This window comes from Pelobates fuscus, chromosome 1 (genome assembly GCF_036172605.1).
Source record: "Pelobates fuscus isolate aPelFus1 chromosome 1, aPelFus1.pri, whole genome shotgun sequence".
NCBI lineage: Eukaryota > Metazoa > Chordata > Amphibia > Anura > Pelobatidae > Pelobates > Pelobates fuscus.
This window is the reverse complement of record NC_086317.1, coordinates 143665860-143680497: the sequence shown is the minus strand read 5'-3', so window position 1 is coordinate 143680497 and position 14638 is coordinate 143665860. Positions and strand designations below refer to the sequence as shown.

General features: G+C 37.8%; 1 protein-coding gene across 2 annotated transcripts in view; it reads left to right on the top strand.

Annotated features, from left to right (window-relative positions):
• The window catches only part of CTTNBP2NL (CTTNBP2 N-terminal like), an 86632-nt gene extending 73532 nt beyond the window's left edge, over positions 1 to 13100 (top strand). For both annotated transcript variants that reach the window (XM_063444330.1, XM_063444331.1), the window contains exons 3-5: positions 241 to 471; positions 5893 to 6000; positions 10210 to 13100. In XM_063444330.1, coding sequence (XP_063300400.1) covers positions 241 to 471; positions 5893 to 6000; positions 10210 to 11658 — 1788 coding nt within the window. In that variant the 3' untranslated portion in view covers positions 11659 to 13100. The remainder of the gene's footprint in view (positions 1 to 240; positions 472 to 5892; positions 6001 to 10209) is intronic.
• The last annotated feature ends 1538 nt before the right edge of the window (positions 13101 to 14638 follow it).

The window sequence follows — 14638 nt, the reverse complement described above, 5'->3', positions numbered from 1 at the left end:
GGGATATTAAAAACAGCTGTGTATTGAGGCAAGCGTCATTGTAAAGTCAGCGGCTTTAAAAATTCTGAGTATCATTTTGAAATGATATCATTGTGGTAGTAGTGAAGTTTTAAAGTACTTTAAATGCGCCATCATTATTAAAGGGAATTATGGTTTTTGGTTGTATGAGAAATCCAACATTTTATAAATATAAAATGGTCGGTTGTTGGTACAATTAATTACTTATCTTTGTTTTTCCAGGCACAGCATAAAGATCGGTTTATCGAAGAACGATATGGGAAATACAATCTCAGTGACCCCTTGCTTGCCCTGCAGCGAGACTATGAGACCCTTAAAGAGGAAAACAATGGCCAGAGGCCTCCGGTGTGTTCTAATCCCTTGTACATCTTGAAGGAAGTGATGAAGCAATGTAAGACCATGCAGGAGAGAATGATGGCCCAGCTAGCAGCTGCGGAAAGTCGACATAGAAAGGTAAAAATTTAATTTGGTACTAAAGTGTTTCTGGAATCTACAGAAGAATTTTGATCTGACTGAATGAGTGAAATGGCTTATTCAATCCTCAAGAGTCTAGGGTCATCTCGTTACCCCCTGTTCACGTCACTGAAATCAGGTCATGGGCTTGGTATGCAGTTTTGGATAACCACATGTTCATTATATCTAGTGTCTTACCTTATTCAATTGTACAACTTCTGCTGCAATTAAATTTGTTTATTTTTTTTAAATTCTTTATTTTTGTCGTGCATGTATCTCCAACATTTACTCAAAGCTACACCAGCTTCTGAGTGCAATTTACAATATTCAACAGAATAACAGGTGGACACAGCACAATTTTTAGTTTATAACAAAGAAAGGAACAATAAAGGAATATGACTCAGTCAGTTAATGTTGAGTTGGATAGCATGTAGCTTAATTAAATTTGTTTAATGGCACGTATAGCCTTATTATATGTTTTTCCTTTTTTAAACCAAGATTCTCCATTCTCCTGTGAGTTTATGAATACTTTAGGCTGACACGGTCAGCGTCTCACTCACAAAGAATGCAAAGGATTAAAAGACTTTATGATGTCACCTCTCTGGCCCTGTCTGCACATGATGTTCTGTGGTTCAGAAATTCAGATGACTTGTGTGGGTCTCCTCTGTGGTTGGATATACACAAAGGTGCCCATGCAATAACATTCCTGGAATATTTAGGAGTTTGTAGTGGATAACAATGGTGGAATACTTTTCCACACCAGGTGCTGTGGACTACAATATGTGCAACTTACCTGTACCATTATCAATAAAGATAGACAAGAGGAAGTGAACTTTTAAAATGTTATCTACTCAGCAGAGAAGAGCTTTTTGCATCCAGTAACCTCCCAATTCCAAATTGCTAGCTATAGGTATATGATAATTCTTGCATTCATAGTCCACGTTAGTACATACCTTAAGTTTGTAAAAACTTATAAAAACTAGTTATGATGATGACACGTGGTTGGTCTATATCAATCATCTCATGATTTATGATGGTTACTGAACATAACAGCACAGTAACAGCTCTGGTTAGCTCTCTGAAACCTATTGAGCCCTTGTTTTTTGTTTTGTTTTCCCTTTTATAGAAAAACATAGATTTGTTTTTCCAATTCAAGCTATTTATGTCTTATATGAACACTAAAGTTGCTTTTTTATTTCTTTATTGTAGTTGTGCACAGACATTGCTCTTTTGATTTTGTTGTACGTACAATGGAGATAATTATGTTACTGTATCTAGTTATGTTCTTCTAGCAATACATGCCTTTGGTTGTGTACAACCTAACAAAAAACAATATCACGAGGGCTCCATCCTGTGACATTTTTTAGTATTGCACTTTAATTTAAAGTTAACATGGCCACTCAGTAGAAAACACAAGACCAGCAATGAAGCGTTTTTTGCAACATGCTGTTTCATAGGAATCTATATGATTTTTTTTTCCACATTACCTTCTAAACAGAATGGTTATTGGAAGTGTAGATCATTTCTCATATGTACTTAAGAAAGCATCTTTGATTTTGTCACAGCCCAGTAGTATAGCACAGATATTGTATGTAAAAAATAAAAAATAAATAAACATTAAAAAAATAGTGAAAAAACCCTAAAAATAATTATAAAATGAATAATAGTTTTTTTGTAGTTATGTAGTATGCCAGGCTGCCCTGGCATATAATGTAAATGATTTCAATGAAGTGGTCTGTTGGCAGTGTCCCTGTCCTTAATGCTACTATGTAAAACAATGCAGTTTATGAGAACATTACGTCCTCCTCTAAAGGTTGTCAGTATGACGACCCTAAAGACCCTTTCTCTGTACTGGCACATTAGGTGGAAGACTTGTGGCACTCGCCCAGCCTGTGCATTAGGTTCCCAATGCACCTCTATAAGGAGCATTAGATTAACCCGTCGCCCGAGAGGAGAGATCAGCAGTGCCCTTAGTGCTGGATCAAGGTGTGTAAAAAAAAAAAAAAAAAAAGGTTTTGAACCTTTTCTTTGCTGAACTAATGGGGGTGGGAATCTAATACTACTAGGGACAGGAACACTCTAACCTTAGGAATTCAGATTTGTATTCCGAATGTTAGTGTTCCTTTCAGTAAAGTGACGGTATCTCTTTACAGGTAAAAGTGGAGTAAAGTGGGGTTCGTTTTATTTGTTATTTTTAACATTAAAGTAAGTGTGAAAATAAAGGAGTTTTGGTGTGCCTGTTCTTCACAGATGGGTTTGGTTCCTATTTGGATTTTAGAAAAAAAGATTCAAAGTCAACTTTGAAAAAAGGTTATGCATTTTACAGGAATATATATTGTAATAAAACAACTATTGTTTTGTAAAGCTATGAGTAAAAAAATACAATATGCATGAAGGCTCGAAATTCTGTAGATTAAATCAATAAGATATGGAATGACACACTTGCATTGACAAGCTCAGCAGTCTACATTGGGCAGTGGGGTTGGATTCAGACTCCTCAATTTCCATATATTATATTATACATATAATTAGTTTACAATTGCCGTATTACAATATATGCCAGATTATAAATCCACATTTTCAATGTAAAAATATCACCCCAAAATTAGGGTTCAACTAATATGTAGAACATAAAGTTGTTGATACATGGCCGAGACTGACATAAAGCTTTGGCTTAATTCTTTATTGATATACGCAATGCCTTCACCCTTTGCATACCTCTTTATAACTTCCAGCACCTTTTTTAAAGCAATTGAATTTCTAGAGTGCTTGCCATCACCACGATCACTCAATCAAATATGCTTATTATATTATTTTATATTATCATTATCTACTCTTTATTCACAAATTCCAGGAGAGCTAGCAGATGATTACTGTTTATGGTATTATAAATACAGCTGACTGGCTGGAGAGATACACCCTCGCCATCTATTGGTAAAAATGTAAACTACACACGAATGTTCTGTTTGTTAACATTTAAACACTTTTTTTTTATTATTTATTTATATGGTGCCAGCAAATTCCGTAGCGCTGTACAATGGGAACCATATTAAACCATTTAACAGGATACAATAAGTAAACCATTTATAATTTCATATGAAACAGGAGTATTTGTTGACTTCTGTCTCTTAGCTTAGGCTCAAATTGTAAGCATGAGTCCACAGGCCTAACCTAGGCCCAGACTTTGCACATTTATTTTGGGGGTCAAATTATTCAGTGTATAATTTGTGGGGATGGACATTTTAGTCAGAGATATTTTTACAGATCTGAAGTTCAGTAACCCAGTAATTGTTTCTGATGCCACAACACTGGCTCTAGAGTGGGCAAAACTTAATTTCAGTGGAACCTTTCATTCCGCATACTGAACAAATAAGGGGTTACCATTTAAATTAAGATTAATATAATTTCTCTAGAGTCACATATTTGTGTTAAAGAAACACTCCAACTACATAAATATACAATGCATTACGTCACAGATTCTGCTCTACCTCAGGGACGTCATCAGTACTAATAGAAAAGTTTTGGGAAGCAGGGTGCATGTGTGGCAATTGCAGAGGCAAAAGAGAACCTTTACCTCAATCTGACATTTAGAAGGGTTACACTTTGCTAAGGGTTTTGACAGAGTGAGAAACTGGGAATACCAAGTTAACCCTTAAAACACTTTATCAAGCTGAAAAGCTTCAGAGGTTTGAAGCATACCTTTAAGAGCAGGGAGGCTGCTAAGGAAAGCTGTGTTCTGTTTAATGGGGGTTCTGTATTGCATTCTTTTGGAGTGGCAAAGTTCCTAGAGACTGTTTTATTTTATTTTTTTACGCTTATTTAATGTGTGACTAAAGGGATTGACATTTTAAATTCCTTCTCATGTGTTTGATGGAAGAGATGTGAAGGAATTTTATTCTGCCTGGTTTCTTGTTTATATATTTGTGCTGAGAGATGCTGGTTCACCCTTTGGTATGTAGAGGATAATATGAATATCAATATGAAGGGCATAGTTATATCGGTAGTGCAATACTCATAGAAACCAATGAAAGCATTCTGCTTCCCTCCACAGTGTCTCTTTGTGCTCAATTTATAGAGTCTATTGGGATTATCATAGTAACTTGAAAGGACTGACATTGTTTTAGTGTTGCCTTGAGGCCTTAAGGGGCTCTCAAAAAATAAAATGAAAAATGCTCTGCTCTAACAAAATCTAAAAATACAGTTTTACACATGCTGATATGTGTTTTCAGGATTTCAGTACAAGCAGCCATTATTATTATTATTATTATTTAACCTACAATTTTGTTTTGACCAGTTCCTCACATTAATTGACATTGTCACACATTACATCGACTTTCAATGACATGCTTTTCAAACAGTAAAATAACTCTTTTTTTTGTGTAGTGAATGGCATTGGCATGAGAGGTTTGCAGGGTATAAATTACATTAAGAATTGGTGTCAACATGGTCATATAGTGGATAAAGGTCAGGATAGCACTGCCAATCACCCACGGCAACTGTGCAATGTCATCTAGTGGTAAGGACATGTGAGCAGGAAAAGCTTACTGTGAGATATTTATTTTATTATTGGTATTTATAAAGCGCCAACAGATTCCGCAGCACTGTACAATTAGTGGAGGACGTACAATATACAGAAAAATACAAAAGGAAGAGAGGGCCCTGCCCATAAGCTGACATCTTGCCATTGAAGTTTTTTTTTTATACAAAGTGCTTAGCTAGATTGCTCGTGAGCTTACAATCCAAAGGATACAGTGGGGATTTGAGACAAGAGGCAGCATATTCTCAGCGTATTCTCTACTATTGGTGTAAGCTTTACAGATACTAAAATTATTTTTAAAAAAATAACCAATGTGTAATGCTTTTTAAAAAAAAAAATATTTTTTACTATGTTGATATAAATGAATGCACGACTTTGTTTCTTAAAGAACCACTAAAGCTTTGGGAACAGAAACCTATAATCTGAATGCTATAGTGCCCATGTCCCTTATTAGATATAGGCTCCATTCCTCTCCCTTTAAAATAAATAAAGTAAAAGTTCTACTTACCTTTATCCAGTGCTGAGACTTCTTCAGCGCTTTTCAACTTTCTGCCTTCCACAGCATCATCAAGACTTCCCACGGCAATGGTTCATTCAATACTCCTCATAGAAGAGCATTGGTAACCTGACGTGCATGTGTGGCGAGTACCATGTGCACATCCAATGCTTCTAAAAAAGGAAAACATTAAATCCAGTGCTTTTCTATGTGCTTCTGCACATAAACCACTTCATTGAGATTAAATGATCTGGGTGACTGTGAGCGGGTCCTTTAAAACCCAGGAGTACACACCAAGCTCCACTTTTAGATGCAGTGGTATATTGTGTTTTATTCTTGCCCTGTCCCTCTGTGCCATAATTTCTCCCACTGTGTGTGTTCTTTGCAGGTTATTTTGGACCTAGAGGAGGAGAGGAGAAGGCATGCACAAGATGCAGCTGATGGTGACGATGTTACTTACATGTTGGAAAAAGAGAGGGAGAGACTGGCGCAACAGGTAAATAAAACTGTGCCATGTACAAATGTTGTGTACCACATTGCTCTCTTGGATCATGTGTACACTAGTGTCAAGTAAGCCTGTCCATTATGCACATACTTTACTTATTGATTAAGTACCAACATAAACCCGATTACAGTAGTTGCTGCTTTAGAAACAAAATGTAAACATCTGGACACTGAAAAAAAATAACAAACGCCAGATTACATTTTTACCCAGTGCTGGTATCTTTAAAGGAATGATGGTCACTTTTCCTAAATGAGCATGTGAAGTTGGCAAAACCCAGCAGGGGCACTCTAATCTCTGACCTGCTGATAACTTGGAAATAGATTAGCCTGAATAAATAGCAGAAGGAAGTGACTGCTCCAGTCTATTGTATACTGTAGCTATAGTTTAGCTATCTGATCACAGGATTTTTGCATTACAGAAAAAGTTTACATCACAGACCAGCATTATTGTTAATGTGCAATTGCATCCATAGTGAACGTGTTCCATCAAGCAAGAATACAAATCTTCTGTTCCAAGAATTAAAAATAAAAATAGAAAATTGGCGTAATGTTGCTGATAACTTGGCATTCATATGTAGAATAAAGAAATAAAAATATAGACAAACCAAAGAGCAGAAAATGTTTTATAATAAGATGTTATTTATTATGTACAAAGCCAGTGATTAAAGAGGTTCAGTTGTGGTTCTTCTTTTGCATAGTTTACATCAAATCTGAATAGTAGCAAATTTAATATGCCAAGTTTGCAGCCAATATATTTGATTTTGAAAAATTCTCCAGCTCTTCACAGTTTACTATTTTAACCTAAATTTCGGGGGTCAAGTTATTCAGTATATTGGACCTAAAATGTAAATTCACTATAGTTTAAATTGTAGTCAATAGTGTTGCTAGCCTATCCTTTTCTTTTCTTTATATATCTATAAATCTATATATAATATATATATATATATATATATATATATATATAATATATATATGTGTGTGTGTGTGTGTGTATATATATATATATATATATACATATATATATATATATATATATATATATATATATATATATATATATATATATATATATATATATAATAAAAACTGTTATGCTTCTGTTTTCTTTGTAGAAAGTCCGTAATTCTTTTAAAGTAGAACTGTCACTTCTCTGGGCTTGTTCCTTTGTACCATTAAAAGCTATTATGGCATTGACTGAGATGAGTAATTATTATTATTATTATTATTGCCATTTATATAGCGCCAACATACAATATTATGAGAGGGGGGATTTAACTATAAATAGGACAATTACAAGAAAACTTACAGGAACAATAGGTTGAAGAGGACCCTGCTCAAACGAGCTTACAGTCTAAATAATGCTATTTACTTACATCCAGTGCATTTCCATGTTGTGGTGACTTCATTGCCCCACGATTTTGTGACCATGCGCCTGCACACTTTGGCACTTTATGGAGAAATGTCAGAATTTACAAAATATGTTAGCACCAACTATAGCGTCCTTTAGTTGGCTACTGCAATTCACTTTAAAGCAAATTTGGATCTTTTTTCTATTGTAATGTGTTCTGATTCAGGTAAGGTTTTAATTGAAGTATATCAAGTACGTAGAATCAAGGCTTATACAATTTAATTTAAAAGCTTGTAAACTCTCCTCAGTCCTCTCTTGATGACATAACTTAATATAATATAATTTACTAACAAGGTTTTTTCCTCCCATTACAATTCACCCTTTGTGCATTCCCAATCACTTTTCCATGTCATAATGTGAAATATAAACAGTTCATCAACTAGGCTGCTTATAATTTAGTTATTTGTGGCACAAAGCATGGCAGCAGTAAAATCCCTGCCAATACTTAAATATTCAGCTGTATCTGACATAATTTAATAAGTCAAACAGGGGGGGGATAAAGGTTGCGCCAGAAATTATAAAAACAGATATATTTTAAAATTTAAAAAAAATATATAAAAAAGCCTTACAATACAAAAAGCCTACTTATAATTGATAGAGCTTGACCTAGCTCTAGTCTGAATGGCATACAGTGGCACAATCCCCACTTATAGGATACATGAGACGGTGTTGGTAGGCAGAGGTATCATTGGTATGAAGATAAAAAAAATATAAAAGAGATAACAATAGTGCTCACAGTATAAAAGGTACCAGGAATATGTGTAGACGTAAGTGGTATAATCCCCACCGTGGATTATTTTGGAGTAGTCCTCACTGGAACTTAAAATCGGATGCCAGGTAGAAAATAATAAAAAAAGTAAAATGGCACACTCACAGTGGAAAGAGGCCAAATGCCTTTATTAAAATGCAATGTAAAACAAACAGTTAAAATATCCACTAATATGTATGGATATTTTAACTGTTTGTTTTACATTGTATTTACATGGCACCTAAAATTTCTCAGAACCGCCCTGGCCTTGGCCACACCCCTACTCACACCCCTAAAATTGAGTGTCACTTTTTGTCCATTTGACAGGTTGGTAGGCGTAGGTTATAGTGCCAGTAGTGTCTTGGCACTGTCCGACAATAAGCAATCAAAACATTTTAGATGGTGGACAAATTACCTAGGTAGACAAATTTCTAGGTAGAAGAAAGCACAGCCAATCATCCCGATGCTTGAAAGTGCTCAGTTGGTGTAACCAGGGGCGTATTAGCCGCGAGGCAAACAAGGCATTTGCCTTGGGTGGCATTTTCCAGGGGGCGGCAAAAAAAGCCGCCCCCAAACGCCCAGGGCAAATGCCTTGTTAGCCTTGCGGCTAACTGACATACCGTCTGGGCAGTGCTGACGGGCGGGCGGGCGGCCGGCCGGCGAGGGAGCACTTCCTGAGCTGTCTACTCAGCTCCCTCGCGTGCCGCACAGTGAGGCTGGGAGCCGGAATATGACGTCATATTCCGTCTCCGCCTCCCAGCCTCACTGTGCGGCGCGCGAGGGAGCTGAGCAGACAGCTCAGAGGAAGTGCTCCCTCGCCGGCCGCCCGCCCGCCAGCACTGCCCAGCAGCCACTGGACCACCAGGGAGAAATAGGAACCCCCCAGCATTCCCAAAGGTAAGGAGGCTGGGGGGGGGGTAAATTTAAAAAAAAAAAAAGTGTTAAATATGTGAGTGAGTATGTGTGTATGTCTGTTAGTGTGTGTGTGTCTGTCTGTTAGTGTGTGTCTGTCTGTTAGTGTGTGTGTGTGTGTGTGTGTGTGTGAATGTCTGTTAGTGTGTGTGTGTGTGTGTGTGAATGTCTGTTAGTGTGTCTGTGAATGTCTGTTAGTGTGTCTGTGAATGTCTGTTAGTGTGTCTGTGAATGTCTGTTAGTGTGTCTGTGTATGTCTGTTAGTGTGTCTGTGTATGTCTGTTAATGTGTGTGTGTGTGTGAATGTCTGTTAGTGTGTCTGTGTATGTCTGTTAGTGTGTGTCTGTGTATGTCTGTTAGTGTGTGTGTGTGAATGTCTATTAGTGTGTGTGTGTGTATGTCAGTGTGTGTCTGTGTATGTCAGTGTGTGTCTGTTAGTGTGTGTGTGTGTGTGTATGTCTGTTAGTGTATGTCTGTTAGTGTGTGTCTGTGTATGTCTGTTAGTGTGTGTGTATGTATGTCTGTTAGTGTGTGTCAGTGTGAGTGTGTGTATCTGCTAGTGAGTGTGTGTCTGTTAGTGAGTGTGTGTCTGTTAGTGAGTGTGAGTGTGTCTGTTAGTGTGTGTGTGTTTCTGTTAGCGAGTGTGTGTTTCTGTTAGCTAGTGTATGCGTATCTGTAAGTGAATGTGTGTGTGTGTGTATTTAGAGGGCGGGGGAAGGGTGGGGGTGGTGCGGGCGGGGGGAAGGGTTGGATGGGGGTGGGGCGGGCGGGAGGGGGGCGCCTGAGTTTTGTCCTGCCTAGGGCAGCACAAAACCAGGATACACCACTGGGTGTAACACAGTTTGATTGCTTACTTTGAATTGAGCCAAGGCACTCCTCGCACAATAGCTACTGCAGAGAAGCAGAGGTTGATAATTTTAGTATGTTTTCTCAGCGCAATAAGTAGTCAAAATACATTACATCATCTGTTATACTTTTTCAGGTTGTACTGCTCTTTAATTATTTGTTACTGCAATGCAAAAGTATGTCAAAGAATTTGTCAGCATTTTGTATTCTCACATAGATCCTCATGAAAATCTCTCTCTCTTTCACCTCCCCCCCCCCCCCCCCCCCTAACAATGAATCACCTGAAGCTGGAATTTGAGAAGTCACAAGTTAAGAAACTTGAAAAGGAGCAGAAACGACTTTCTGCTCAGATTGAAGAAGAGAAATCGCGTCACAAGAAGCTGTCTTCTGTACTCATGAAAGAGTGCACAAAAGCTAACAATCGTGCAGTGGAGGAAGGGCAGAGGGTTGAAGATGTAAACTTGAAACTAGAAAAAGTTAAGGCTAGAGTGAACCAGCTGGAAGATGACATAGCACTGGAACAAAAGAGAAGCTTACAAATGGAAGCCCAGGTTGAAAAACAGCTTTCGGAGTTTGATATTGAAAGAGAACAACTGAGAGCTAAACTAAACCGGGAAGAAAACCGAACCAAGTCCTTAAAAGTAGAACTTGAATCCTTAAAGAAAGCCTTCCAAGAATTAAAAGATGTCCCTCAGGCTCAAGAAATGTCTGCTAAAAATACTCCAGAACTAATATCAAATGTATCAACAAGTAAGCCAGAGGTTAGATCCATCTCATGCCAGACAGAAAGTGTACAAGTTGAAAAAAGTATGGTGGACGGGCCAACAAAATCCCATGTTCCAATCTCAACTCAGACTAAAATCCCACAACTGTATTCTAAAGTAAATGGTCATTGTAGCACAACTGTACAGATCAATGAACATGCTTTAAAATTAAATGTAGGAGAAAATCAAAGGGAGAAGTTGACAACCCATGATAATGTTTCTGAAAATGGGAGCTCCCCAGTCAGAGTAGAATCTCCTCTGCACATGGTGGCACATCTCCCTTCCAGTGGAGCATCCTCTTCTCCTAGTAGCACAGCAGCCTCCTCCTTAACATCTTCTCCATGCTCTTCCCCAGTACTGTCAAGGCGCCTAATTGGAGCAACAGCTAGCAGCCCTGGATATCAGTCCTCATACCAAGTTGGCATCAACCAGCGTTTCCATGCTGCCCGTCACAAGTTCCAGTCTCAGGCTGATCAGGATCAACATGTTACAGGTCTACAAAGCCCACCATCAAGGGATTTGTCCCCAACTTTGGCAGATAATTCTGCAGCCAAACAGCTGGCGCGCAATACAGTCACTCAGGTTCTGTCTCGCTTTACTAGTCAACAGACATCTAGTAAATCTGTGCCTCCCAATAGCTCTCCTTTTGGCACAGACTATAGAACCCTTGCCAGTACATCTAACCAGAAAAGTGATGGAAGCCACTCTCCAAACCCTATCAAAGTTTCCAGCCCTCTCAGTCCAGTATCTCCAGGTATAAAATCTCCTACCATATCGAGAGTTGAACGAGGGAACCCACCACCTATACCTCCTAAGAAACCAGGTCTTGCTCAGTCGCCAGCTTCACCAATCCCACCAGCCAAAGCATCCAACCAACCTGCCTCAGGGGATGTTTCAAATAATTACTGTTCTAACAATGGCATACTAACAAATGTGAAAGAAATAGAAGTCATGTTGCCATCTGGCAGCTAGTGTTACATCAACCTAGCCATGAATTAAATACTTTAAAAACTATCAAATTCAGCCAGTTCCATGTCAGATTGCTCCATACACATGTGATGAGCAAACCTATTTATTTTGGTAGTAAAGGAACATTGTATAGAACATTTACTTTCTATTTGCTTTGCCTACTTATGTAGGAGTATTGTTTCCCTATTTTCAAACCAATTGTATCTCAAAACAGAAAATTAACATTTAGTCTTACTTAAAACTAAATCAAAATAAAGAAACAGCTCTTCACGCAACCATACAGAAATCAAAAGTGTGAAAATGTTTGCGGAATGTGAGGTTGAAAAAAATAGTTTGACTTCGTGCCTGAAAATCCCAAGACGTGATCTTTCGAAGAATCTGAAAACTGATTTTTCAGTTGTATTTGTTTTGGATATCATGGTAAGAAATCTGGTGGCCAAATTTTCCAATCCATAAATGAAGTCTATTAAGATTACAATATTTGAATAATCCCTTGTGATTCTTAAAGTATGACCATGTTTCATTAATTAGAATCCACTCAAGATTAGAGGTCACATCATCGGATTAAAATACTTGCTTTGTAAAGAAGGTCACTTTTTATTTGTAGTTTTATAAATGCAATATTATTTTTCACTGACATTGGCATTGCTTATAAACCTTGGCAAAGAGCAATGGTTGCATTTTAGGTGATGGCCACTTGGTGTCACTGTAGATCGTGTTGTTGACTAGCATAATATTACTTTATTGGGTCTTCATAGAACTGTGTAGTACGAAGGCACCAAAAAAACATGTAGAACGGATCTATTACAGGAACACTCCAGGCACCAACACTACTTAAATGCATTTAATAATTATTTTTTTTTTTATATTCCTGTTCGTAATCTTTTTCTTTTTTCTAAACTTTAACGTTCTATAGCTACTTGCTTCCTTTTTACAAACCATTTTTTAAAATTGGTTCTTTCTAACTGTAGCTCAGCCATTCTGAAATCAGTATAACTAAGTAGCTTTATTTATTTTTTTTAAGCTAAACTAAAAAGATATGAATGTGGAGAAACAGAGTATGTTTACAAGGTCAACCCCTATCACATGCATTTCAGTTGGATTGATGCCTGAAGGTAGCCTGGTGTGTCCTTTTTTAACATAAGTGACTTGTGGTGAGTTTCAAAATCAATCTCAAACCAGATGAGCAGTCTCTAATTCTGCTACAACATACTGTGCAGTGAATAAGCCCATATATAAGGTTCCGTATATATCATAATCAAGTCAATATATGAAGTCATATTGGAAAATTAATAGGTACAGCATATGTGCTGTCATTTATTAATATTTTACTGATGAGTGGTATTTAGGTCTGTGGAGAGAGTTTCATAGTAGGTTAAAAGTCCAGTTTAAAACCATGAGTGCAGGATAAGTGCATATTGACCAAAAATAAGAACTTTCATATGTCTGACTGGCTACTGGGTTTGGCAAACCTTTATAAAATATAAAAGCATGTGTATATATAGGATGCTGACTTTTTTTTGAGACATGAGGGAATTGTAAATTACATAGTATTTACCCTAAAACAATCTCCAGCAGAATAACATTTGTTTTTTCAAGTTGTTTTTTCTTTTTAGTGATTAACTAAATAAGTTTCCGAAGTGCAAATAACCTTAATGGCCATTTTTTTGGAAAATAGGATGCAAAATTATATTTATATGTTAAAGGGACACTATTGTCACCAGAACCACTACAGATTATTTAATTTGTTCTGGTGAGTAGAATCATTACCTTCAGGCTTTTTGCTGTAAACACTGTCTTTTCAGAGAAAATGCAGTGTTTACATTACAGCCTAGTGATAACTTCACTGGCCACTCCTCAGATAGCTGTTAGAGATCATTCCTGGGTCATGGCTGCCTAAAATGCATCCAAACATTCAGTCTCTCCTCTCTCTGCATGCAGACACTGAACTTTCCTCATAGAGATTCAATGATTCATTTCATCTCTATGAGGAGATGCTGATTGGCCAGGGCTGTGTTTGAATTGTGCTGGCTCTGCTCCTGATCTGCCTCTTTGTCAGTCTCAGCCAATCCTATGGGGAAGCATTGTGATTGGATCAGGCCACCACTTCTGTCAGCAGGCAGTGGGTAGGTCGAAAGGAAACAGGGACAAAGTAAGCAGCTGCATACTTGAATACAAGTAAGATTTTACTATATTTAGGAAGGCATGAGGAGACCAAGGTGGCTAGAAATACATGTTAGTGTTCCTGACCCTATAGTGCTCCTTTAATGTAGTGCTTCTGGTTTCTATAACCTATTCCTGCATTGGATTGACTAAGGTGTGGTATAAAAGGTAAGTTTAATACTTTTTCAGAGGCGATCTCAGGGGGGCTGGTGAGCTAAACAGTATAACACTATAGTGTTAGGAATGCATGTTTCTATTCCTAACAGAGTTCCTTTAAAGACCAATGTATCAGTGTGATTTGTTTTGATTGACATTATACATGGAAACAAATTCATGCGCATTCAGCTCTGACGTCGGAAGAGGGAGGAGATTTCCCCAGCGCCGAGGGAGCGCTGGAGAAAGGTAAGTGATTAACCCCTTCCTCCCCCTTCAGCCCGGCGGGAGTGGGACCCTGAGTGTGGGGGGGGACCCAAAGACCCTATAGTGCCAGGAAAACTAGTTTGTTTTCCTGGCACTATATTGGTCCTTTAACCCCTTAAGGACACATGACATGTGGGACATGTCATGATTCCCTTTTATTCCAGAAGTTTGGTCCTTAAGGGGTTAAGGAAATGGAACACTCCTCGGAAACTCTGATGCATATTAAAGTTTCACCCCTAGATGGTCACCTGCCCCTATCCCACAATCTCTGTTTCAGAATCTAAATAAGAAGTACTGTTCACTGGGAGATCAGGTATGAGCAGAGTTTCACTCCTTAACTTCTGTAAGTATCATGAGAATCAAATATGTTGGGAATACTACAAAAATAGGAATATTCAAA